This window comes from Carettochelys insculpta, chromosome 21 (assembly GCF_033958435.1).
Source record: "Carettochelys insculpta isolate YL-2023 chromosome 21, ASM3395843v1, whole genome shotgun sequence".
Classification (NCBI taxonomy): domain Eukaryota; kingdom Metazoa; phylum Chordata; order Testudines; family Carettochelyidae; genus Carettochelys; species Carettochelys insculpta.
In genome coordinates this window covers 10,861,668-10,889,152 of record NC_134157.1, presented here as the reverse complement: position 1 = coordinate 10,889,152, position 27,485 = coordinate 10,861,668, and the positions used below count along the sequence as shown (strand labels likewise).

The window sequence follows — 27,485 nt, the reverse complement described above, 5'->3', positions numbered from 1 at the left end:
CCCATTGGCCTTTTTATGGGGCACGATTCTTCCGGTCCAATCCCGGCTCTATAACCCCCCACGCCCCACCCTTCTGATGTTGGCTGCCCCATACAGTCAGGGGTGGGGCTGGAGTGAGGGGCACTGCAGAAGGGCAGGGGCAGAAGACAGGCAATGGGGGATCCTATGGGGACGATGATGGGTAGGACAACCGTATATCCCTGTCCCAAATACAGGACAGGGAGATGGGGTGACTCCTCCTGGCTCCACCAAGCCCTGGGGAGCAGGGATGGAAGCTGCAGCCGCTGGCCCTCCCAAAGCCCCAGGGAAGTAACAGGGACGTGGCAGCTGCCCACGCGTCCCTGAGGCTGGGGAAAGGGACTCCTGCCTGCACAGCTGCTGGCAGAAAAGGTCAGTGGGAGGGGGGGCAAATATGGGACAATTCGTCCCTTTTAAAAAATAAGCAGGGACTCCTTTTTGGTGTGCCAAATCCAGGATTGTCCAGCCTACTAGGGGATGGATGGTCACCCCAGGCTTTACACGAGGGGGACCCATTGCTAGGTCAGCAAACCCTGGGTAACATGTAGACTGGACTAGATTTCTGAAGGCGTTTAATAGACTCCTGGCTCCTCCAGAGCAGTTAAAATGCAGGACCAGTACTCTGTGTTCAGCCAGATCTCCGCAGATGGCCAGCAGATGCTCCACAGCCCAGGTCTGGTCTGGGAACCGCTGCCAGTTGTGTTTCCTGACAACAGCAGCAGACTGCACAGGCACACTGGGTGACGGGGGCAGCCAGAATCTAACACCACTTCTTCCGTGTTGGGCAAGATGGTGGCAATCATATCAATGCAGACCAAACTCCCTTTGAACATGTCACTCAGGCACTTAGAGCTAGACCTACTTTGCATCTTTCTTGTAGTCCTCTTTGAGGCTGGATCTGGAAGCCCTCCCTTAATCCCATCCCCTGCCCCTTTCAGGAAATCCGCTCCACTTTGCCATTGGGCATGTTCTACTTACCACCCTCTAGATTTTGCTTCCAACTCACACCTAGTGAATAAGCCAAGGGAGGGAGAGTCTTGCTAGATAAGACCCTTTTAGCTGAGTTGCTAACCCAAAATTCATGAAGGGAATCTACGAGTCAATTATTTGTACTGCAGTAGTATGCAGTTACTGTGCACAGTGCTGTATATTGACTGCTTCATTTTCATCAGTAAGAAGATTAAAACAACCAAAGGACGTACTTGTGGGGGAAAAAAACCAGCCAAGGATCAGTAAGTGAAGTACCAAAAAAAACCCCCTTTATTTCCTCCCCAACCATAACAACATTTGACATTATATTGATTTCCTCTTATATTTGTTATTTCTCTACATTAGGAACCAGATACAGAAAATACAGACACAATCTGTTCAATCAAAGACAGCACAGCATTTCATTAGAAAAGAAACCAAAAAACTAGAGGAGCAAGATAAAAAATGGTGAAAAATAGTCATTCCCGCCAGCCCATAAACCTTCCAAGAATCATCATCAAAATAGAGCAGTGGAAGTAGCTTCTTTCTACACGCATTTCTGCTTTGTGGAAAAAAAATTAGATTCTCTTCCTTAGATTTCAAAGTTAAAGAAAAAAAAAAGAAAAATGTTAAACTATCTTTCAAGCAGTTCTGGAAATTTGCATAGACCCATTCCCTTTCCAAAAATATCAGTAATCTCTCTCTCTCGCATCTGAATATAAATCGAGTGCGCTTTTCTTCTGATCGCTGAGATCAAGTCACTTTCAAGACAATAAAACATGATCTCCCCTTTTCCCCCCACATGAAAAAAATATGGGCTTTGACAAACGTTTTCTTAGGCTCTCAAGGCAAATCAGAGGATCAGCTGCACTTCCTGCTCCAACCTTCTTCCAAGTTCCTGTGATTTCCCAGGCTTTCCATGCGCTCTCCTTCCCAGTGGGGTAGGAGCACCAGCTCCTTGGAGCTGTGGAGGAGACTGGGATAGGACTGCAGAGAAGGGCTGATGGAAAATGCAGCTTGGAGAGGGGGCAAGAGGGGACTTTGCATGATCAGGCTATCAGGTAGAGGTGGTGGCTTGTAAATACCACAGACACAAGCTACCAGGCAAGTGTTTGTGGGGACAGGCCCTGAGAGACCAGCCCTGTCTACAGGGCTGAGTCACTGGAGCAGCAGCTCCCTCAGTTGGAGATTAGGGGAGAGAAGAGGAGCATTAACTTAGCAGCTCCTGAGGTAAGGCAACAAGGGAACAAGGGTGGGGAAGGTTTGCTCAGCTCCCTCTCCCCAGGAGGGGAGCCGTTCACCTGGGCACTCTAGTCTCAAGCGTACCTGGAGTGAGGTTTCCCACAGGGTTGTGAAGTGCAGAGTCCAGCTGCACAGCCACAATTTTAAAATGACAAATAAAATAAAACCAACCCCTCCCATTAAGATTTCAAAGCAACAACATTCTTCAGGTCTCAGCCCAGTTTGGAACACACTAAAAACCACAACAAATGTTTAAAAAGGGCTGAACTTTCCCTCCAGAAGGTGACGGTGGGGGAGACACAAAAATCCAACTGTCCTTGCAATCAGGACAGCACGAAAGCTCCCATTTAAAGTGCCAGTCAGAGAGAAACTGGAGGCATTAGGTCATCCTTTTCCCATTCCCACCCAGGGCAGAGCTGAGCCAGTCTCCGTCCCTGACTCATTCGGAGGCTGCGCCAAGTCACGACCTCCACATCTGCCCTTCTCAGACTGTTCTTCGGTTTACAGTTTCTTTAAAAAAAAAAAAAAGTCAGTAAAAAAGATATTAGGCTGGAGGCCCCCACACCTTGTGGTGGCTTCTACATAGAAAGGTCTTGAAATGTTAATCTGTTGTAATGGGGAGTGTGGAATCCAGTCCATTTCAACCTGGCTCTGAGGGGCCAACCACAAGGGGCAGGGAATCCAGCTCCGCTCCCCTGGGTCAGCCCAACTTAACCGCCTGCTCTTCTGTGCCAGAGATCAGGGCCTACACCACTCATCAGGGATGCAAAACCTCACCAGGCCTTTCCCTTGCTTAGCTCACTTCTGGATCCCCAGAGAAGTGGACGGTTGGGGGAGGAAAAGTTACTCCCCTCTTAATCCCCCCCAGAAATAACACACCAATGAAACGATAACACCACCACAATGCAGTCAAAGAACACCAGCCTGCTGGGTTCATAAAAATTCAATAAACTTCAAGGAAAAAAAAAAAAAGAAAAAAAAAAGGGAAAATAACCAGTGGTTTGAGTTTGAAAAACTCACAAAATGTTCTTAGCATCCCAACTAGCAACAAATACCAGCAAACGGCATGAGGAGAAAAGTGCTTGCAAGATACAAAGCTTCCAGCTGGGCAGTAGATCTGCCGTCCAGATGATCCCAGGGCCGGATCGCACTCCCTCAGCGCTCCAAGGGACACATGCAGCACCAGGCTGTGGAATTCCTGAGCACTGCTTGTGAGGGAGGATGCAAAACTGGAATTTGGTGTGGTCTGGGAAAGACAACTCCCCAGCCCCCACGCCTGGGCCCTGTTCTGGTTAGCTGAGCTACACTTGTTCCAGATGACTGCGGCTTCTCTCTTGGTCAGAACATGAGGGGTCTGAGCTAAAAGCTGCTCACAGACCAGGGTCTATAAAAGTCATCAACAACTTCCAGGGAACAAGACCCAGAGGCACACGCACAAAAAAACAAAAACAACTTGTCAAGAGTTAGAGCAGCAGAGCATTGAGCTGCTGCAAAGAAAGCCAGAGACAGCAATCTACACAGGGGCTGCAGCTCTCCAACATCCACACTCAGGAGCAGAGGTTAGGGCTGCTTGTGACCGGGCAGGACAGTGTCTGGAAAGCTAACCTGCTCCTTGTCTTGTCTTCTAGGCAGGAGCCCTCTCTCCCTTTGTTCCCAGGGGTGTTTTTTGACATGTCTAACAGCACATGTCCTTTCACGGACCAGCTGGAGCCCAGGGCACAGGCTTGTGGTTCCCAGCCACTGCTGGAGGAACAAGCAAGATACCAGAGGGAAGCAGCTAAAGTGACCTGGCTTTGGACTCCTTCCTAGGTTCTTTGTCCCCTCTCCAGCCAGTGAGCTGCTGCTGTGAGACTGCATTTAGGAGCCCGATACCAGGAGTGCAGCACACCCATGGTTCCCACTGAGATCAAAGGAAATGGAGGGCGTCCTGGGCCATACAGCACCTTTGCCCACAGGGAAAGCAGCGCAAAGTTACTACTGCAAGGGTGCTGTGGTCATGCACTGATTGGACCCTCAAGGGCCAGCCCCAACCCAGCCTCTCCAACAGCAGCTCAGGAGAGAGAGAGAAACAACCTGTTCTCTCCACTCTTCATCCCCTTGGAGGAGTCCGGAACAGCGTGAAGCCAGCCCTTCCCGAGCCTGCCAGGCACCTCACCAACCTGCTGCCCAGACCAACCTGAGTGGAAAGGAGACGACAATTAAAATGGAGGTAAGCGTGAAAGGGGCAGACTCAGCGAGGCCTTGGCCCAACCAGGAATGCCTTCCTACGGCCAGCCAGAAGGGCTGACGGGCCACGGCCAAGGTTAGTTAATTCCCTCGGAGGGGAAGGCAGCTGGGCGAAAGAAAACGTGCACACCCCAGACGCTGGCTGCACAGCTACAGTGAGCCTGGAGAGGAGCTGGCCGGTCTGTGGCGTCAACAGCCAGAGCCAGCCTTGCTATGCTGCACACAGAATCCTCATCTAAGCCTCCTGCGCTAGTCAGACTAGAAATCTGGGCCCCTTCAGCCCTGCAACCGTCAACAGAATTGCCCTTCCAGGCAGCTCATCTGTGTGCATTCCAGTTACCCAGGGACACAACCTTTGATCCTGAAAAAAGCTTAGCAATCATTACGAATTCAACACACCAGAAGATCAATGACAAATCCCTGCTTCCTGCTCAACGAGACAGCCTGCGTGTGTGTGTGGGTGTGAGAGGCAGGCTGTGCGCACACAAGTACATCGCCAGTGACCTGTTATTGTGCTGTTAAGTCAGTGTGTACGGCTGCCAAGTGCTTTTACAGGACAACAGCAAAAGAGGAACAGGCACCACACAGGAATAGCTTATAGACGGCAAGCATCTGTACAGAAAGGGCTGCGCAGCCGAACTGAGGCAGGAGCCTGCGAAGAGCCTCACCTGTAGTGCAGCTGCTGGGAGAAATCTACAAGTGGGAGCTGAAAAAGGCTCACATCTTTTCTGCCACATCACACCGGAAAAAGAGCAGTAAACGTTTCAGACAACTGCAGCAACCAGAAAAAGCTCAACCGTGAAAAGATCAACCCCAAAGATGGGTGTAAGGCTGTCATTCATCCAACCCAGAGTTCACGCACCAGAAGTGTCTAGTGCAGCAAGAGGGCTCCGCCCCACCAAAGCAGTGGCTATTTAGCCATTTCTTTCTGCATTAGGCAAAGCTTCTCCCAGGTGTAGGAGGGACTGGCTTGGCAATGGCTCCTTTTTCACATGGCAGGAAGGAGCAACCAGAAACAGCTCCCTTACTGGCTCTGGTTGGGATAGACAACTGTTTAGTCACTCTTGCCAGGACAGGAGAAACCATCACAACCAGACGCCCTGTTCTGGGAACATACAGACTCTCTAAAGTGCTCCTGCGAATACCAGCCAATGAAAATGGCCTCCCATGCCCAGCAGTGGAAGGCCACACTGCAGTCAATGATGCTAACGAGTGATAGCATTGAACCTTTAACAGCAAGCGCCATCGCAGTCCATGTCTGTTTTCTGAAATGCACATCGGGAAAATGTTTCCTATGAGCAGACGGCAGGGTGTGCATGGGGTGGGAGAGGGGGCTCTTTTGGATACATTGCTCAGTAAAATGATGCCATCAGAAGTGAAGTTTCCTTGCAATTCACAAGGCAGAATCAGTGGAAATCAAGTATCCTGCAAGTGGCCAGCTCATTGTTTCAACAACAAGTGGCTCTCCTGTTTTGTCAGTTCTGGTTCACCCCTTCAGTGGTTTGAAAAGTTCACAGTGGTACAACCCAAGGGTTTGGGCACACAGGAGTGGAGAAATCCCTGGTCAGGAAACAACACGTGGAATGAGGGACTGGGGAAGGGAGGAACTTCCTCCAGCAAAGAGGTGGCTTCCAGGCAGACCCACGGGATCTGCAGGGAATTCAGGGGTGTTTGGAAGCATTGCAATGAATGGGGAGTTAATGCCAAGTCAGGAAAAGTGCATGTTCTGGAGTGGTCTGGTGTCAGAGGAGTTCTGCAGTGCAAATGTAAAGGGAGGGTCTGGAGAAATCCCTTCTGGAATGTTGCATGGAGAGAGGTAAAGATTGGCATCCGTGTGGCAGAGGATGGGGTGGGGGTTCTGTTGCCAGCCGGTCTACCCTGTTCTTCACATTTAACGGGTTTCAATCACCACTGGCTCATAAACTCCAGATGTGACCCTGCAGGAGGAAGGGGGAGAACAAGGTTTTGTATTTACACCTTTCGATTAATACAGAAACTTCTATGCAGGGCTCAGAATTCAGCATTTTTTTTTCCTCCAGATAAAAACATTGAAAGGAGCTCAACCAGCCTGTGCGACAAAAGCCAAGCAGCAAAATGGCAACCAGTATCCCAGAGCTGTAAAGAGAACTCGCTGTAACACACCCTTCCTTCCTGGGGGAGAGAGACTGAACAGGCTATGCAGAGGACATCCGGAGAGGGGACGCTGTCTATTACAGTAGGGAAGGTGTCAGCACTCCAAGGGCCTACACCCCGCTTTGCCACTCACTTGGTGTGATTTTGCATTTGACGCTTCACCCCAAACTCCATTTACCCTGGAGCCGGTGATGTTTAGGGAACGTGAAAGGCTTTGCAGAGGTGCAAAGCATTATGGGAAGACTAATAGCAACCCTCATTCAAAAGGAAACAGCTCTGAATGGACAGAGGAAAGCCAGCAGCTGAGACTGGAGAATTGATTAGGTTTTGTGGTTTTGCTACAATCCAGCAGGGGGCAACAAAGTTCCCCAACCCAACCCATCTGCACTTTTACACACCTTCTCTCTGTCCCTGTTCTAGCAGCCAAGAGCAAATACCCTGTGCTAAGCTTCTGCTGAGCTCTGACTGCACAGCAGCACAGCTGCGTCCTGTGAGCGAAGGGATCCCAGGAGTGTTGGAACAAAGCCATTGTGCATTGCATGATCTTCAGAAAATCTCTACGAGGTGAAAATCTCCCAGCTCTGAGAACTGGCTAACCCATCCTCACAGGGCCCCTGCCCACAAGTCTTTCAGCAGCCATACCTGGTTCCCAGCTGAATCCCACTCAATGTAGTTGTGCCATCTCTGCTCACAAACAGCCTCAGGTTACTGTCTGCAGACAGGAGGAGAGGAAGAAAAGACAGTGAAGCCCATCGTCACCACAATCCCCGGATGTCTCCTATGGGCTGTGCCGCACAGTGCCCACCAAGGGAACACCTCCATTTTTATTCTGTTTCTGTGAGCACAAGTGTGTTCACTCTCCCTCTGATGGCTGTGAAGCTTCCAGAACGCCCTCTCCTACTTGCTATAGGGATGACCCTTGGGCTCAGCAGAACTTGGAAGAGTCACCTTTTAGAAAAAAAAGGTAGTAACTGAGGTTTTGGCTTTGATGGCCAGGCTGGGTTTTTCAAACGTCTAATCCCTGTTACAAATTAAGGGGCCCTTAGTATTATTTTAAAAACCTCAAACAGGGAGACAAACGCTCCCCTGCAGCACATGCAGTCTCATCACTACATAATGGAGGGGTCTCCCTTGCAGGTCTGTCCCATTTTCCCACTGAGTGGAGTGCTAATTCATTAATGAAGCACGATCACCGGCTTTTAATCACCCAAGATGACAGAACTGCAAACAAAGAACCGTGTGAGTCATGAGCAGAAAATTAGAGTCAAGTTCAGAGTAAGTCGAAGCTGTAGTTTGTGTAACAGATCAGAACATTTGTTTCAATGCTTGTTCTTAAAAAGAGGATTTGATCTGAAATTTTCCATAAACTGACCAATTTTTTACATAGTAACAGAGGTGGCCGGGTGAGTCTGTACTCCAACAAAACAAAGCAGCAGAAACGCAGCACTTTAAAGACTAACAAAATGATTTGCTTGGTGACGAGCTTTTGTGGGACAGATGTGATCTGTCATCACTGAATAAATCATTTTTGTTAGTCTTTAAGTGCTACAGGTTTTTAAACTACACTTCAACTTCTGCACTCCGGGTTTCCCTGTCCCAGAACATCTGTAGTACGGAGCCTGGCAGGGGAAGTAGCCCTGCACCCTGCGGCTCCCCTCCCCCCACAGCAAGGGAATGGCAGCACAGCCATGTGTTTCTCCTGAAGCTCCTCCCCGCCATTCCCTTAGTGGCGGGGGGGCAGTGCCCGGGAGTGGCAGCGGGATTGGAGCTACATGTCCCCCCAGGAGTGTGGCACCAGGCAAGCTTCCCATTCCGATCCCGCTCACACCCAGAAACCCGCAGCACCCCCTCCCCCCGGCCTGGAAACTTCAAGCCTGCACACCTTGTGTCCCAGGGTCACCAGACTGAAGAGGTTCAGGTGTACTGCTTATATTTCCTCTAAAAAGAGGGATAACGCTTCCCCTCTTCCCCACTGGAGTACTCGTAAGTGTCTTTCGGTCAGGCTCAAGCAGCCATTCTCCTCCCCCTCTCTTTGCACACACCCACCCTACTTCTCCTCCAGCTTTGCAGCTGCTGTTTGGGAGAATACCCTCTTGCCCAGCGTGGGGAAAAGCCTGGCTCGGAGATGCCACCAGGGCCAGGCAGGAAGGGGATACCAGAAAGTGGCGAAACTGACAAAGTGCTGTCAAAGGTGAACATGGCAGAGAGCAGGACTGTGCCGCCGGCCTTCCAGCTGCAGTCCCCTGTAACTGTAGGAGGCACATGCTGTTTTCAGACAGAAATGCAGTTTTCACATCTGTGGGGTCCCTTTAAGAGACCTGCCGCTGAAGCATCCAGCAAGTACTAACAGCAAATCTCAGGGGAGCAGGAGGCAACATCGGGTGATGCCAGAGTTGGAATTAGAGGGGCTGATGAACATTGCGACAGTGGGAAGAGGAGCAGCAAATCTCCCCTCTGCGCCTTGTCCCAAACTCACCTTCAGTGTTGCTGACGTCCGTGAAATCCTGACTCTGCATAATTTTCTCCACTATGTCGTCAGCATCGATCCTTGTATCATCCACCCACGTTGGGTGACTCTCCACTGAATCCTTTTTCCTTCTGGGTGGGGGGAAAAAAAACAAAACCAGATTCAGCACCCAGGTCCCCAGGTGGCCCGTGCTGCATCCCTTAGCTGTAACCTCTGCCTTTTGGCAACAGCAAACCTGAGACCAGAAAGGCAAAGGATCCTTTGCGTCTAGGCGTCCCCCATCCACAAAGACATCACCTCCGTGCTGTTACCTACCGGGTTGATCTATCCAACAGAATGGCTGGTCGTGGAGGACGAGGTGGCTTTTCCGGTTTGTGCTCCCGCTCCCCCTCTGGACACTCCACAGTCAAACTGAGCCCCCCAGAGGCACTGCTGCTGGTGGACGTATTCCGGCGGTGGGTCAAATCAGACATGCTGGAGGAGCGAGAGTGCTCCGTACTATAACCTGTGGACAGAGACTCATTACAAACCAAACCTACCAGCCCACAGCAACACAGTGCAAACAGCCACGTCCCTGGGCAGGGCAGGGAAGCCTCGCTGCAGAGGAGGAGAGCCTCAATCCACAATGGCAGAGGATGACACAGATCAGATCTGCTGTCACTACGCAACCGGAAGATCAGGAAAAAAAAAAAAAGGCTCAGAGTGAGCTGTGAATCTCTGGAGGAGGGCAGTGCAGGAAGACATTCAGAGGTCTGAAGACCTGCGCCTTCCTGGACACAGATGCCAAAGGTCAGCAGGTCAGCAATTACCAGAGATTTTGGACTGCTGGCTGGCGTAACTGGAGTTCCGCGAATGCCCCGAGTGGAACACTTCCTCTGGACTGGACAGATTCTGGTCCGGCTCCTCTGGAACACCTGGCAAATACGAAGCGCCCATGTTATCTCTCCACCAGCTAGTTCACCACTTCCTACAGACAGGCTGGATGGGAAGGCTGTTAGGCCAGGCAAAGGTGCACCTGTGGCTCTGACCTGACCTGCACAGAGCTAGAAGCTGCCAGGGACCATTTATGATGGTAGCAGTGAGAGGTTGTCAGTAGCTACCCTTTCCAGTGGCTGATGGGGAGCCCACATCCGGAAACACCAGGAACCTCCAATCACTCATGCACAGGGAGCAAAGGGGTCAGGTGTGAAGCTATTACAAAAATAATTTTTTACTTATGGAAGTCTGAAGCCAGCTTGGTGCACGCCCTGCCAGGGGTCTGACTCCTCACTACTCAAACTGAAAGCAGCCTGGCATGCTGCAAAGGCTTTTCAAGGAAGAGGGACAGAGGAAGGTACAAACCCCAAAGGGGCAAATTCCCAAAGCTCCAACCAAGACGCAGGACAATCCCAACAGGTAGAGAAATGCACTGAGTTTGTGACAGGCTGACAAGAGTGAGGCAGACTGCCAGTCCAGGCTCTGAATACATCTTTCCCTCATGGACACAGGTATGAAGCCAGATGTAGGGCCCAAGTCACAGACGGTCAACGTCAGACTGGAACTCAGCTGAAGGGTGAGGCTGAGCAGGACAGACAGACATATGATGTCAAGACAAGGGCAGTAACTGCTTCCCCGCTTCTGCTCTCTGAGGGGTGACTTCCGTCATTTGCACCACCTTTGAGTGTTACCTCTGAACTTCCCAGTTTCTCCATCCCTGCCTGCACGTGCCAGGATTCTAAGGAGCAGTTTTGGTCTCTTGGGTAAACATGCACACCAGGTTTTTCTCATCATTCTGGGGAACGGAGCATCTCCAGATTTTGGTGCACTATACATCTGTCACAGTCCATTTGGAGGGGAGCTCTGGGAGACTGCAATGTCCTTGAGAAATGGAAGTCTAAAAACTCTGCTTCAGCAGCTGGAACGAGGCCATTAGCTCTCAGGCGCTGAGGCACTAGCAAAGTTCTGTGCAGCTTTTAAACATCAGCCTGAGCAAACAGCAGCAAAGTGGTGAACAGTGTTAAATGCCATTGCCTGGAGGAGGCTCCAAAGCGCTGGGCACCTTAGAGAGGATTGCAAGCCACGCAGCAAGTCAGACCCTGGCAGCAAGAAGAAATGGCTTAATCTTCATGGTTGAGCAAGATACACGTGCTGCAGATTTTCATGCTCCCACTGCTCAGCTACATTTAAGAGAGTCTGGCAGGTTCTTAATTAGCAAAGACAATAGGATAGGGGAAGGAGAGCATGCTGTGCAGTGCTTCCTGAACCCTGCAACTTCTGGAGGAAGCAAATGGGAGTCCGGGCACAACAAGGGCCATACCAGTCTGGAGAACAAAGGGCCTGTACCTGAACTGAGAATGGTGGGTCTTGACTTGGCCTGACGCGCAGCTCCGATAGTGGCGGAGCCGCTGGTGCTACTGGTAGTCCCCTCACCCTTACAGGTCAACTGCAGGGATGAGTCTTGACCCGGGATGGTGATGGATTTGGCTGTGGAAGGAGGCCTGCAATAAAGCCGAAAGACAGGACATCAGACGTGACACACGTTACTCAAGCAGAACTGGCGGCTTTAGGAGGTGACTAACGAAGGGGCCATCCCCCTCTTGATTCCTTGTAGGGATGGATGGAAGTCTGCAAGGCTTTTGTAAACAACGAACCCAGAAAAACCTTTGCCTTTCTGCTTGATTTTACATTAGAAACTGAGGCCTTTGTTGAGCTTTAAAGTCTACAGTGGCCAGAGAAACAAGCAAAGTTACTACATGACAAGAAATTCAAAAAAAAAACCAAACCAAAAACAATCTTTTGTCCTCTCAAGAGATCAGTTGGAAAAAAACCCATCAGACTATTTTTTAGCTATTATGGCCAGAAGGAACAATCAAATTCATTCAGAGTGACCACTGGAGTAACTCAGGCCAGAGAATTTCTCTGTTAGACCTCAATTAAACCCTATAATTTGTGACTGACTGAAGCATATCCCTCCAGAAAAGCAGCTTGATTTGAAGAGCTCTGAACACAGAGAATCCACCTCTTCCCTTGGTAAGTCTGTTCCAGTGGCTACATTACCTTCCCTGGTAAGTGTGTGCCTTGTTTCTAATCTCAATTTAATTCGTTTTTAACTTCTAGCTCCTGGTTCTTGTTATGCCTTTCTGATGGATCTCTTTAGTATCTGACCTACATTTTCTCCCTACCAAGTCACGTACACCCTGTAATAAAAAGTCATCTCTTCAGAGTTTTAGATAAACAGCTTGCAAGTCTTCATTCTCTCACTGCAAGTTTCTTTTGGTCTCCTCTGGGTCCTTTCTGAATTTTTCAATCCCTTTTTTAAAAAGAGCAGACACCAGAACTGTCTACTAACAGCTATAATCTTTGGAAGCACATGCACCCCCATAAAAAAAGTGCATTTAGAAGACAAGGTGAACCATCCTAGTTTAGATACAGCTTGTCACAGTAGAAAAGTTCTTTTTCAGGTACAGTTTATACCAAACAAAATAAGCTACACAAGCTAATTTTGCAAGTATAAATCCATCTATTATAAGGTTTATGCCAACATCAATAGGTTGTTAAAAAGTCACACCTGTAACTGACATTATTACACCACCAAAATATTAAGTGTAGTGTGAAGACTGAATAGTGGCACTATTTCCAGCTCTGAAGAAGTGGGTCTGTCCCATTAAAGCTCATCACCTAATAAATTATTCTACTAGTCTTTAAAGTTCTACATGACTACCGGTTTGTTTTGTGCAGCAAAAGTTATTTTGTTGAACAGTCACAAAGAGAAACACATGTAACTCAGACAGGATGTTTTGACATTACAGCATAACGGATTTGCTGTGGTTTTGATTTACTGTATTCATGCATTGTCATGATGTCACGATGTAAATACTGCAAAACAACATTAAGGTCTCATACCAGCATTATTTTGCAGCTCTCAAAGACACTGCCTTCTATAGTGAAATTTCTCTCCAATGCCTTATGATTGATTACTGCCACTTACAAAATGACAAAGTTACAGCTCATATGGACAGCTCTGGCATTTGCTGCTAACAGTCTCCAATGCCTTGCACTGGGAGAAAGTGTATCTTCAATTAAGGTAGACAAACAAATCACATCTAGGACCACTTCCCATCACCACCTGCCTTGAAAAAAAGTCCTCCACCAAAACCAGTCTAGGAGGGGAGGAAACAAACCAAGACTATATTCTGGATATTTTCAGGTTGAAAAGTAATTTTTAAAAAATATGCTTCCTTTCACCAACATAAAACAGTAAAGAAACCAAAAGGGAAGCACACTTTAGGAAGTCTTTTCATGGTTTATCTCACCTGTTCATTTGTAGATCATTGCTGTCTTGATACAGTCAAAATTGTTGAAAATGAATATTAAGTAGCAGATAACACTAGCTAGGAGTTCTAAAAAGTCAAAAAGTGACCTTGAACTTGTATAAAGCCTTCTATCGGTAAATCTAGAAACTCTTTTCAAACATGACTGTGACCCAAACATTTTCGCCACTTTACAGATGGATAAACAAGCATAAAGGAAAAGAAATGACCTACCTACGTCATACAGAGTCTTTGGCAGAGCTAAGGAGAGAATGCAAATTCCCAGTTGTGAGCTTTTTAAACCCCTACGGTACTTCTACTGATTTATAAAACCGCCTACGTGATCGATAGATAAGACACGCAGGATCATATTTGTACGTCACTGGGCTCTATCAGAGATCTAGACCAGCTCAGGGTACACAGCACCGCCCTGCAGGAAACAGCCAGGAAGCCAAAAACCCATTAAATGTTCCCAAGGACTCTAGGACTCGGTGCACATGCAACAGGCCCCACAGGAGTGGAATATGACCCAACAACTCACGTTTTGAAGCAGGGGTCTCCAGAGAGCAGGGACATTCCAATTGTGACCTAAGGGAGATAGGAATGATACAGGTCATTAGGAACTGCTAATTCCCCCCAAGCCAGTCAGGCATCAGTGGGGATGGAAGCATTGGGTCCTGTGATATGGGATGAAGGAACTGTGAATTTGCACAGTACTTTGTGGAAGACAGAGGTAGTCTAGCTGATCCACAGAAGTAATGTTGAGGGATACACAAGGTGTGGGTGGGAAGAAGACTGTGTCCTGGGAGGGGCAAGGCCTCGTGGGGGAGGCGCTGGAACAGCCAGCCCTCACTACTGCCTGGACCACAGTACTAGCTTCCTCCCAGTCTTCAGAGCCATGTGGAGTGGTGCTCCAGTACCAATTTTAAAGGCCGGGGGCCTGCAACCACTGGAAGCCCTGGGCCCCTTTGAATTTCTGGGCCCTGTGGCAATTCCCCCGTCCATCAGTGGGCCTGGGGATGCAGCAGGGCATTATTTTAAGCCATTAGCATCACTACAGCCATGACGTGTCAGCATCTCCTGTTCAGAAAGCTGTTGCAATAGCTGCTCCGACAGCGCACTCCAGACTTTCTTCCTGCTCACGTTTTCTCCACAAATACAGGATGTTATGAGACTGCTACTGTACAACTGCATCTCTGTACACCTCAATCCATGAGGGACTGCTCTGTGCAAAAGTGAGAAACTGCTCACCTCTCCCCAGCCTGGTGATTCTGTGCTACACACCCCATGAGGCGGCAAACGGGAAGGCTGGGAAAAAAATTCTGTACTACGCATTCAGGTGGGATTTCTGAAGAATGCAGCGTACACTGAAATCCCCTCCCACTAGGACACTGACTACGTACCTTTAGGATGGAGTTATCCTGCCGAGTGTTCTTGGTGTCATACCCTTCCAGCAAGCAGCATCGGACAGTGAAACCAGAGCCAGCAAATTCTGCCAGGTTGAGGTCAGCAAAACCCAGCTGTGGCCAAGAGAAAACACAGGAAAAAGCTCAATAAAGAGACAGAGCATCTCACACACAGAACAAAGTGAGAGAACATGCGGGTTACAGGGCAGATGCCCACGCAGGCTACTGTGCCATTGTGGTTACCCATCAACATCTACTCTCGAGCATGGAAAGGGAGTCTGCAGGAAGCAATCACACTGGTAGCTCTGGCTAGGACAGTGTTAACCAGCCTGCGGCTGTTGCATAACCAAGGACGTGGAAGGCACTAGGTCAGTGATGTGGAAAAAACAGAATCACACACACACACACACACAATAAGGCACTCTTTGTACTATGACTATGACATCCCAGAATGCACTGGAGCCTGCAACCCAAGAGATGAAAGGGTATTGTTTTAGATGAAACTGACACGTTGTTTCTCAGAAACAAGAATGAGACTATCAGAAAAGCAAGCTAGAAGTCACTTTAACTGTAGATATACAGTGATAAACCTCTCTGGCCAAACAACAAGCCCCAGGCGCTTTCTGGTACATGTCCTAGAGCTGAGGTCAGCAAGCTTTCTGAGGCGGAGTGCTGAAATTTGACCATTTGAGCTCTATGTACGGTCCAAGGGCCAGTGATACTTTTCAAAGTCACTAACAGTCCTACTTAAAACAGCTTCATTAATAAATAAATGAAGATGCAGAGCTTTACCATGTAGGGGGTGGTTCGTAGCATCAGCTGGTCTTTTGTTAATCCACACGGCTTTGAGCAAGCTCCCGGCTGCATGGGGGAGGCGGGGTGGGGCTGAGCTCCTGACTCATGTGCCACTCTTGGCACCTGGGCTGGTGGTTTCTGACCCCTACCCTAGAGTTTAGCCATTTTTATAGGGTGTGTCAGTGTTCCCTCTGTTTTCTTCCATCCCTGGGCAGAATACATTTTGGCGTGTGGATGTGCACCGCCAATAGAAACACATGATGCCGGCTGTGGGTGCTGGACGGCACCTGAATCTCTCCTGGATGGCTGCCCACATGCTCAGTTTACAGGGAACTTTAGGGTGCACCTGGAACAGTGTTTCCTCCCACCCTTAGTGGTCAGCCAACCAAGAGAGAGAGTCTGACGGACAGGAAGGAAAAGGAAAGTTTTTGGAGGTTTTTAGTTACGGTCTCTCTAGTTTACGAGAAGTATGATTTGGAGAAGAAAGTGACTCCGGTTGAGGGAGAATGCAAAACCAAAACCACGGGTTGAGCAGACAGGAGGGAAAGCAGCAAAACCAGATACACATTACTACTGTGGTGACAGGAGAACATAGAATAACCTGAGTAAGAAAGCAGCAGTTACGTGTTTCTGTACTCCTGGTGCTTTGAAGAGTTGTTGTGATCATTGTCTAGGTGAGAGAGTCAATCAACATGCTCAAAGGGGACAGGGCTATTCCTTCTGCGGTTGAAATCAAAAGACTGACCCAAATTCATCACTACTTCTCCCCCGAAAAAGAATTGTAACCACTGTTCTACCTGCAACCTGGGACACGGCTGCAGAATTCAGGTAGGTTCTATTAGAATGTGTTGGACCAGTGAATTATGAGCCTGGATCAGCACCATGCTAACAGGTGGAAGCTCTCAGGTGATTAGAGTGGCACTGTGAATCAGTCTGTTAGTAAGTACTGTGTGAACTTTGTATTTGGAATAGAGGAAGCTGAGTTCTAAACAACAGCTGGGATGTACTGGCAGAATGATGACTCAGGGATAAGAAGGGAGGCTGGGACTTCTCTGATGGTCAAGAGATTAAGGAGAAGGCACAAAGTCATGACACGCTATCTTTGTCCCTGGCACCCCCCTGAAGAGGGCTGCAGGCACAGAGTGAGAAGAGAAAGAAGAGCAAAGTGCATGGCCAGAAGAGCAACAAGAAAAGATGTTTCTTCTTGAGAGAATCAAAAGCTAAGAAATAACCCTTCCCGCCCCCACTCACCCGCACAGACAGTTAAATCGTCTCTCAGTCCTCTCACTACACTGTGGAGCAAATCAACAGCCCACTGAACAGAGAGTGGGTTCAAGGAGGAGAGAATGATGAGGTTTCAGTGCTAAGTAGCTCCAGGATCAAGGCCTTGTCTTTGTTAACCCAGCGTTAGCCCCTACATCACTTCCGAGCTAATACGCAGTAAAATCTTAGTGTGGCCAAGGCAGATGTAGCTGACATGTGTTAGTAGGTTGGGTTAAACCCAGAAGTTCCCTGCTGGTTAAAGTAAACCATAGCAGGAACACTACCACAAGGAGAACAGTGCTGTTTTAAATGCTGTTGAACTGGGCTCACTGGCATGACTACACCAATCAGATACAATTACACAGCAGCTCTCTCCATGCGTGGACCAACCTCGACACCTACCATCCAATGCACAGATACGAACCTCTTGGCCACCCTCTCTCAGAAGACATGTGACTGGTCCAACGGCCTGTCAGCATACAAACGGACGCAAAGCTTTGCGCAGCATGCTGGGGCCAGGAACTTTTCCCAGGAAGCAGACTCCCAGTGCAGAGAGGTGCCTGCTGGAACGGCAGATGCTGCGGGAGGAAGGATCCCTTAATGAAAGGATATTCTCAGCCGTAACCTTTCTGAGCAGTTCCCTCATTTTTCCAGCCAGCTGGCGGCATTTTCATCCGGTTTAGGGACAAAAGGGTGCGAGGGAGGGAAGTTTCCACTTCAGCAGCACATCCTGCTGGCCCAGCTCCATAACACCTCCGGTCCCGCCCCACCCTCCCGCGCTGGTATTAATATCAAGCCCAAACCCAACGCCTGCCCTCTGCAGAAAGGCATCTGGAAGTATCAGCAAATGAGTCTCAGTGCTTCCTAGCTGCTTTGGAAGCAGACCTGGGGTGAATGTTCAGAAGGAGCCAGTGTCCTCATTAACGGCAGGCGATATCTCATCACAGCTCAGGAGACTTCCTTCCACTGAGCACAGTTATGAGTTTGTAAAGAGACAAAAAGTTCTGAAGTTTGGGAAGGACATATATCTGCTTGCAACGTGCTGAGGCCCAGAACCCAGACACCACTTAGCATACCTCTGATTATCTCGAGGTAGGTTTTCACTGCAGAGTTAACTTGGGCGAGTGGCATTTGGGTTTACCTAGGCCAGCGAGGAGAAACCACGCTGCACAGCATTCTCAGTCATACTGCATCACCTGTGTGTTGCCAGGACTCCTGGGGCAGATTCTCTGGTCATTTTGTGTTGTAGCAGGCACTCCGTGATCTTCCCAGTAAATTGGAGGAGGAGTTGTTTGTCTTTCTGGGAAAGCACTGGAGGATTATCAGCACTTGAGTGGTTTAACGTGCCCACTTTGCTGTAGGGCAGGGGTCAGCAAGCCCTGGCAGAGGTGCCAAGAGTGGCACGTGAGCTGATTTTCCATCAGCATGCAAGGCAGGAGCTCAGCCCCACGTAGCTGAGAGCTTGCTCTAAACCAGGTCACCCGTGAATTAACAAAAGACCAGCTAATGCTCCCAACCACCACCTAAACAGTAAAGCTCCATGTCTTTATTTATTAATGCAGCTGTTGTCAGCAGGACTCTTAGTGGCTTTAAAAACTAGCACCAGCATCCCGACCGTACATAGTGATCAAAGGATCAAATTCTGGAACTACACCTTGGAAAGTTGTAAACTGCACCCCTGCTGAAGGGTATCAGCGCAAATAAAAGCAGCCCTGAGGCTTTAGCTTATGGCATAGGACAGGCCAGATACCCCAGAGTTAAAGCATCACTAAACTGAACACCGCTTAACTCAGATCAGGAGCACCTGTCTCTGTGCAGGCAGAGGGGCTAGGGCAACACCCAGAAGTAAAAGCCTAGAGTAACCCTGCAGTGACAGCCCACTCTCCCCCGGCCCCAAGGCTCTTCCAGTCCAACACTTCAAGTGGTAGGGAAAGTTCAGGGCCTAGACTAAAGAGGGAAGAGGCATGCATGTACTTGGTTAGCTGCATGGCATGCACTCCAGCTGTGTGGCTCTCTGGCCAGGTGAGCTGCTCTACAGAGTGTAAGAACGGTTTTCTAAATGTGAATTTAATGAGTGAGAAACAGAGGGACAGTTTCGAGGTCATAATTAGCCACAGCACAGGAACACCATGGGCGGTAACCCACATCTTCCACCCACATGTAAGGGCGAGAGCTTCGTACAGCCCCCCAAGTGGATTTTATCCTGGGCCTAAGACACTGCCAATAAAGGTGCCAAGTGGAGCAAACTGCAATGGGACTTCATGTAGCAAGAACACCTGCCTACTGGGCACTATCAACTCATTTCACAGAGGCCAAAGACCAGCCTCCATGTTCAAGCAGCTGCTCTGGGCCCCCTGCAGATTCACAACTCTTAAACAAGCCCAATTTCTCCTTCCTCCAAGAGGATCAAGGACAGAAGAGACTCTCAGCCCATTGCTTCTACTGCAGTGCATGAGGTTTCACACATACCATGCCTGACAGAAGGTGAAGACGAATCAGTTCCCCAATATAACCCCTTGGCTAATCAACCTCTTCATCCCTTCCAAGTCTACAATGCTCTCCATGAACACACCTGGTTGCATAGAGAGCTCCAGCTAAGCTCCAGGCTTCAGTTCTAAGGGACAGCTAACATGGTTAGCTGCTGTCCAAGCTGGCGACAGTGTTCTGGTAAGCACAGGGTAACAGATTCTACATTTTGTGTGTGTGTTCAGAAGGGATGACTCCAAGCAGCAGAGTTCACATCTGTCCTCAAAGTTTAAGGATCTGCGGGTCAGTGGTTTTGCATCAGTCACGTCTCTAGAATTTTCATGTTCAGTGGGATCTAGATTATGTCCCAGCAAGTCAGAGTCCATTAGTTGTGGGGAAATAAATTAGTTCCATCCCCAACTACAACAGCTCTCTCTTTTGAGCGCTTTACACAAACACAGCCCTGCTTCCTGAGAAATTCCACTACTGACCATTTCTCAGGACACTGGTGGGCTAGAAGTGCTGAACGAACACAGGACAGCTCAGCTTTCTACTCCTTTTGCAGGCTTTTTGATCTTACCTTGGAGTAGGTTTTTCCACCCTTCAGTTCCTGCAATGGGAAACAAGAAGAAAAACAGGAAAAGGAGCTATCAGCTTAACCATGGGAACAAAAGGAAACTCATCATACTGTCAGGGCAAGAACAGGCATTCAGGACTGCACCCCTCCCTGGCACTCAGGGCTCCACTTCTTTAGCTCCCCACCACCACCCCAACTAGCACTGCAGGGGATGCATGAAGGAAGGGCTTTGAGTATTTTCAGTCAATTAGCCCAGGCATACAGCTTCTGATTGCCATTCAATACCCATGAATTCCTTCCACGCCTCCAAAACAAGGCAGACTTGGCGCTATACAAATACATCTAGGCTTTGCAGATGCTCCTGTGTCAGAGGTGGAGTTGTGTACTTACCTTACGCACAGATACTCGGCAGATGCAAGGATCCAGGAGACCAGTGGCAGGATTGGCACTCATTTTACACACAAAGGTGAATTTCTTCTTCCAGCGGACACAGTTCTCTTGAACTTCCTCCCTGTGGAGGGAAAAATTATATATCAAGAAGCAGAAGCCTGAAAAGATACAAAGCCTACCAAGCCAGTCCCAGCTGCAGAAACTAATGCTGTGATGAGCTACCTGATTTACAAAGAACCTTTTGAATGACTTTTCAATCAACCTCAGCCAGAAGTGACCACACAAGGGCTGTGTCTACATGTGCCACTTCTTCCAGGAGCAGCATGGTAACGAGTCGTCCGGAAGATGCTAATGAGGCAAGGATGTAAAATTTCCCACTCCTCATTAGCATGTGGGCCCGTCATTTCGGAGTCTGGAAGAATCTCTCCAAAATACACGTGCAGACATGCGGTCTGTTAAATGACCCAGTTAAACGGGAGTGCTAAACCAGTTAGCCATTTTGACTTCAGTCCTGCTACCCCATCCCTGCTGCAGCCATAAGGTCTTGCCATAGCTGCAGGGTCCCACCACCTGGCCCATTGGCCTCTCCAGAGATGGGGTGCGCCGGCTCGCCTGGCTGGCTGCCAGTAGACTTCACTGACAAGGGTCAGTTAAACAGTAAGACTCACGCTTACCATTTTTTACCGTTTAACACCCCATACCTGACTACACATCTCCTCTCCGCTGAGCTTTAAAGCGGAGTTTGGGGACAGCATTTAAACCTTTCCAGCTAAACCTGCTTAGCCGGCCAGTGTGGATGGAGCTGAACTCTGAGGAATCAAATTTAAGAACTAGTTTCTAGCCCATCCTGCTGGCTAGACCAGTGCATGGCCCTGGACATACATCTGACCACTTGCCTTACAAGGCAAGCATACTACCTACACAAGGCTGCCTATGGCCCGATGGCGCTCTCATGCTGGGCTCTAGTCAAAGCAGCAGCCTCAGAGCAGTGATTCTGAGGCCAAGCATATCCCTGGGGGACAGACGCCTTCCAAGCTGGCTCTTTAACTCATTTAGATACTTGCCTAGAATTATTCCAGGCTACACAAAAAGCACTAGTGAAGTCACTACAAACTAAAACTTCATACTAGACTTTCTACTGATCTATACACAGTATATTGGAGTTACAAGAACAATATTTATATTCCAACTGATTTTTACAATTCTATGCCAAAAATGAGAGAGCAAAAACAATTTTCCCCTATAGCGTGTTGTCCTATGTCTAATTTTTGAAAGTAGTTCTTAAATGGAGGTGAACTTTGGAGATACACAAGACAAAAATCAGACTTCCAAAAGGGGTACATTAACCTGGAAAGGCTGAGAACCACTGCCAGGGGGAGCCCAGGAAAGAAAGCAGGGGGGAAACAGACCGAAAGCACGCCAGCTAAAGTTCCTGTGCTCTGGTTGGCTCTGTGATATGCGCACTGCACCTGCAACAGAGGTTGGCTGGGTGGAAGAGAAATGGAGCTGGAGAGAGGAGAACCTGTGCTCCAGGGTGTCGGGCAATCTGGGAAAGCAGACACCCAGGCCTCTTATCTAATCCAAGCACTGCCAGGCAGCTGAATGGGGTTTAAATCAAGTTACCAGAGCCTGGGCCAGAGAAATGGGGGCAAAAAGGGAACTGCCAGTATAGTAACTTATACAGCCTCAGATGGAGATTCTTGCCTCTGCAAGGCCCCCAAAATAAGCAGGGTTTGGATATCCATGGAGAGAGGTTGCCCGGGGGCTACCTGTGGTGCTCACATTGTGCACACCAGGAAGCCAGAGCTCATCTATTTACTGTTTAGGCCTCCACCTTGACCCAGTTAAGTTCTCAGGGTATCTGGGGTGTGGCACAAATGACCCTTTGACAATAGATTTGGCCAACTAAGAGAAACAAAAGGCATTATCAACACAGGAATCAGCTTCTAGCTCAGTGCAAAGAGAAAGGAATCAGAGCTCTGAGTCGGTTCTGTACTTCACTTATTAAAAGCAATCTCTGTCTCCAACTATGGCACCCAGGCATAACGCAAGATAATGAGATCAGAGGTGTGAGGAAGAAATAGCTTCAGTGCCAGCCCGCAACCCCCGCAATGCCGTTCCTATCTTGGGATAGTCTGACCCACACTTCAAGGTGAAGGCTAAGAAGCCTCCCATTCCGGGGGCTTCTATAAACTGGCTAAGGTGAATCTAGCTGGGAATGAGAATAGGGTGATTACTAGTAGCTTAAAAATACTTAAATCTGCCCTTGTCCCCTTTTACAGATAGGAAAACAAGACCAGCTGGTGATTTTTCTCTAAGGGCTCGTCTACAATTCGGTGAAGGTCGCCCTGGTCAGGGTTGATCTTCCAGAGTTTGAGTCTGGTAAGGACATGCAAAAAACCCTGACTTCTCTGGGGTCAGCACTCCTTGCTATTGCGAGAAATGTTCCAGTCGATCTTTCTTAGTGAAGACAGTCAAGTAAGTTGATTTCCGATAGGTCGATTCTAGCTGCGCAATTGCCATAGCTAGAATGGTGTATCGCAAATTGACTTTCAGGGCTAGTGTAGACCTGACCTTAGTCACTAAGGGACCATAGTCTCTTAAGATTAAATCTGAGGAGTTCCTGGTTCCTACTCCTGTGCTCAAATCACTACTCCACACGTTGGGAGCAGAAGTGGTACTTCCCTCAGAGGGGACTGAAAAGTTTTTCCTCACAAAGCATCCTCAGCACCAGTCAAGTTGAGAGAATTGCTGTTTAAAAAAAATAAAGAAAATGGGGTAGGGGTAGGAGGGTAGAATGACTCAAAGAACTCAGACCTATGTGACGCCCTAAAACCTCAACTGATGGCAGGCAACACAAGTGCCGAGAGCTCAGCAAGGAAAAGTCAGAGGACGAGAGAGGAATCCAGCCAGCCAAAAATACATGTAAAATGCCGTGACTCAGAGATCCAAAGGGGTCATTTGGGGCTGACGGAAGCCCTGCAACCGTCCAGGCAGGGAGACGTCCATATTCTACGCAATGACTGAAAGGCCGTGATACAACTCGGGGAACTGGGGTGGAGAACAAAAGAAGAGAATCCCGTCTGCCTCGGGGAAGTCACGTAAGGAACTGACACAGAAGAGACAATGTGAGAAAAAAGGTCTCACATAATGACATCGCACTTCATCCAAGGAAATCGAATGCTTTCAACATTTCAACAGCTTCATACCCTGTTATTAAGCAGGTGGCATTAGCCCATTTTACAGATGGGCAAATTAAGCCCTCATCTAAATGAAGCCCTTTATTGACTGCAAGCACAAAACAAACCATCTCTTCACTCACTTGGGACAGCCATTTTGCCTCACCAATACTACAGGGCTTTGTTGCTCCTTTTCATAGGACAGAATGTTAGGGAGCATGTGACTAATGTGATGTGCACAGAAACATACTAAAGGGTGAAGTGTGGCCCTATAGGCCAGTAAAAGGAGGAATGGATTTTCATGCTATTCAGGTTTAATAATTTCTTGGTACCAATAAATCTAATTGCAAGTAGCTGCACATGTAAATGTTCACCAGCCCAAAACATTTTGAATGACTGTAATTTAGTGACACAACCAACAAGCAGCCCTGAGGCAGCTTAGAGACAAAAATATGGACCAGATCATGACCTTTTCTGGGTAAAAATCCCCCAATTTCTTCAGATGAAAATGCAGAGGAAAAAATCAGACTCCAGGGTTTAGATAGACGGTGTGGGAGAGTGAGAGGGGAAGGAATAGTTAATTAAGCAAATGAAGTGGAATGTGTGTCATTCCTGCAAATATGAAAAGGCAGGGAAATTGTCTTTGTAAGGCATAATATAGCTAAGACCTACCCCTCTGAAACTACACTTTAGCGGGTCAGCATTCACAGAGCTCTCAGTAGCCTCAGACATTTTTCTTTGGTAAGATTTACTGTTAGAAGGTACAGATTCATTTTTGTGTGTGTAATTTGCATCCCTCACCCAGCAGTGGAATGGTCAAATGGAACCAACCCCATCGCTAAGATTCAACCAGGAGATGCTGAAAGACGAAACATCTTCAGGGGGCTTACTTCAGAAAGTAGCACTAGTGTTGATTGGGCTACGTGCAACTTTTGTACAATATTAGACATTCAGTAGGAGTTAAATTAACTCTGTTGTGGGTTGATCCTATCACTGGCTGAAATCATTCCATTTATTACAAACTCTGCATATTCTGTAGTTTCAAAATTTTTACCCTACAGAACTGACCGACAGGCATACAAAAAAGATCAGAAGGTTTCTGGTTTTGGGGTGTTTTGTGTAAAGGATGGAAGGGGTCAGTGTTCGCAGGTTAGAAAGCCCTTACACATCATTAAAAAGGAGAACCTGAGAGGCAGAGTGAACGAATAAAGCTGAATTCTTTCAGAGAAAAGACTAGTTTTAAACAGCTCGGCTATGCAGGTGTTTAATGGAGTGGCAGACCTTGTCTGTGCGTCTGCTGGCATCAAGTTGTCATTGGGCAGATAATTACAGGGAGCATGTTTTAAAGGCGGCCTTGAATGAATCCCAGTTCCGTATTTAGCTTTGGGATACTCCCAGGTTTACAATTAAAAAATATCACACACAAAAACCAGCGAGATGGCAGAAGCGTAGTAAGGAGATGAAGAGGGAGGCGTCTCACAATCCTAATCACAGAGTAACACAAAAATAAGCCTAAAACATATGTGTCCAATTTCAAACGTTACTCTATACTTGAGGAGCCAGAAATAGATCAGACCAACGCCTGGACATAGGTAGAGGCTCACCACTGGAGCTTCAGACGTTTTATTTTAGTAGCTGTCTATTGCAGTCTGTTCTGCGCTCCAGGAATGGGAGCTCTTGCCAGCTAAACTCAGATCCTGAACAGAGTCAGGTTTATAAACTGCATATACATAGCTTTGGAAGAATAATTATAGCAGTCGCACAAGAGAAATCAAAACCAAGCCCACACAGTAAGTGCCAATCTTTTGCAGAATGGGTGGAAGGCCTGAGTCTAAAGAAAGAGCTTCTTCAGGGACCTCAAAATCCCAGCTTGTCCATTTAACATATCCCTAACCTGGTGGATGGTAAGACCATGGGATGCACCTCTGCGTCCTTCCAGCCAGCGGTCTGCCCCATCTAGTGCCATAGTGCAATGTACTGAAGGCACTAGAGTATTACGTGGTTGGAAGGATACAGAGAGACATCCCAGCAGCTTAATAGTAATTCACGATATACAAGCTGGCAAGACGGTCATGAGACCTCAAAGGTTCTGTCTAAGCTAGGCCTTGTTCAGATTCTACTGAACAAGGGGCTTAGAGATGGAAGGCAGAAAGCGTCTCACATTCAAGAGTATAGATCATTACACCAAGCACAATACATTTACATGTCTGCCAAGCACAGAGCAGCACTATTACAGCAAGCCACAAAGCCAGCCAGGACTGCAAGATGGCTAAAACGGGCATTCAGAAAATACCACCAGAAGAGGCTGGGTATGGAATAAAGGCTATCTGTGAACCAGTGAAGACTGCCATCCTGTATGTGAGCAAGAGCTAACCAGAAAACTAGCTCAGCTCCCAAAGAGACCATAGACAGATCCTGGTCTCTCCAAAATGTGCCCAGCCACACATCCCAACATGCACACCCAAGAGAGGAATTTTCATCCTTTCTGACCTTTGGTTATTTAAACTCTGAGTTTGTCATTGACTTGAAACTTGAAGAAGTACACTGCTAGTGAAAACAGCTGTACCTTGTATTTTCCACAATTATTCTTCGATGGCAGGGGTTCCCAACCTTTTCACTAGTGCGGACCCCCAATCCCCCCCCAAAACATTCATTGGCCCTCATCAGAGTCAATTCTAGCTGCTAAGTACACTTCGTTAAATGAAAAAAGAAACCATGACATAGATTTTCGGAGAGCATTATTGGAAGATAGTTAATTTTAAAATGATTGATTGTAACTTTGCAATTTATTCAAAACTTATTTCCTATGATCACTTATTTCTCCTATTTTTTTCCCCTAAACCCCTTGCAATACCCTTGTCCATGGACCCCAGGTTGGGAACCACTGTTCTATGATCTCAGTCTCTAAAGTGCTACTTGACTGCTTTTTTGTTTCGCTAGTATATAGACTAGCACAGCTTTCTCTCTGTTGCCAGGATGTGTTAGACTTAGTTTCCCTCCACAGACCCTTAAGAAATTTATCTTTTTTTATGGCAGACATTTCAGTAGTGCAACACATGTTGCACTGCACTGCTAGAAGCTTTACACTCAAAAGCAGAAATGGCAGAAAGCCAAAGTGTTAAGTGAGACACGGCATGCCAGTATTTCCCCCATGAGCAGGGTTCCTTATTTAGCCCTCTCACCTTCTAAGCTTAGGAGTGGAGCTTTATTATTTGCTAGGCTCACAGTCAGTAGTGTCCTCGTGCAGTTGTTCATGGTCTGAAAACCCTTCTAAGCTCTGGATCTGTGTCAGCTCCTCAGCAACACTAATCCGCCTGCATGCCCACAGCAGATGGTACTCCAGGCCCTGTTTACTGGTTCACCACTTCATTCACAGATACTCCAGTGATAACACTGCAAACATTACCCTTCCAGAGCCAAGTCAGATCAAGTTACTGACACTGTGTTAAAGAGGTCAGCCAGTCACTTCCCAGCTCAGATTCCTATAACAAATGTGACTGGTTAGAGCAGCCATTTGCCATTTTAAAGTTCTTCCCTCCCACTTCTCTTCCTCTGGAGTGGAGGTGGGTGGTACAGCAGAGCAAGAAAGCTGGGACAGAGGCATTCCCCAGAGCTGAGTTTCAGGAGGTATTCATGGAGGTCAATGTCTACACTTAAATCCTGCTCAAATCCACTAAGGCTAAAAATGGAGCCAGAAGATGCTGTTACAGACCATGTCAAAAGCTGTACAGGAGTTCAAATCCAACTGCATCCAGTAAACACATTAAAGCCTGAGATACTCCAGGGTTAATAGATTTCAGATGGGACCATACGGCCCCCCTCTCCAAGCATCTTTTTTGTACAACAGCTCTGATAACACCAGGACAAGATGAAATCTAGTTGAGTAGCCGCAGCCACCTCATTGGCTTCTCACCTCAGACCCCAATTCTGCTGTTCGCTTCTTCTCCCTGCACATATGGCATTTCTGCTTTTCAGTGTAGAACATCCCAAGTGCACGTGTTAAATTCTCACTGCTCTACCTCCAAATCATTTTGCCAAGTAGCTATTTCCTGTATATTCGCTGGT

At 47.9% G+C, this 27,485-nt stretch overlaps 1 protein-coding gene across 5 annotated transcripts in view; it reads right to left on the bottom strand.

Moving 5' to 3' along the window:
- Positions 1–1,550: 1,550 nt before the first annotated feature.
- The window catches only part of EEIG1 (estrogen-induced osteoclastogenesis regulator 1), a 49,519-nt gene continuing 23,584 nt past the window's right edge, over positions 1,551–27,485 (bottom strand). For 3 of the 5 annotated variants that reach the window (XM_075015364.1, XM_075015365.1, XM_075015367.1), the window contains exons 3-12: positions 20,242–20,362; positions 19,855–19,884; positions 14,748–14,864; positions 13,886–13,932; positions 11,378–11,532; positions 9,865–9,969; positions 9,371–9,560; positions 9,065–9,186; positions 7,231–7,300; positions 1,551–6,392 (exon numbers count right to left, since the gene is read on the bottom strand). In XM_075015364.1, coding sequence (XP_074871465.1) covers positions 6,347–6,392; positions 7,231–7,300; positions 9,065–9,186; positions 9,371–9,560; positions 9,865–9,969; positions 11,378–11,532; positions 13,886–13,932; positions 14,748–14,864; positions 19,855–19,884; positions 20,242–20,362 — 1,003 coding nt within the window. In that variant the 3' untranslated portion in view covers positions 1,551–6,346. Of the gene's footprint in view, positions 6,393–7,230; positions 7,301–9,064; positions 9,187–9,370; positions 9,561–9,864; positions 9,970–11,377; positions 11,533–13,885; positions 13,933–14,747; positions 14,865–17,232; positions 17,387–19,854; positions 19,885–20,241; positions 20,363–27,485 lie in introns of those variants that run through there. The other 2 variants (XR_012648339.1, XM_075015368.1) reach the window with 2 other exon arrangements.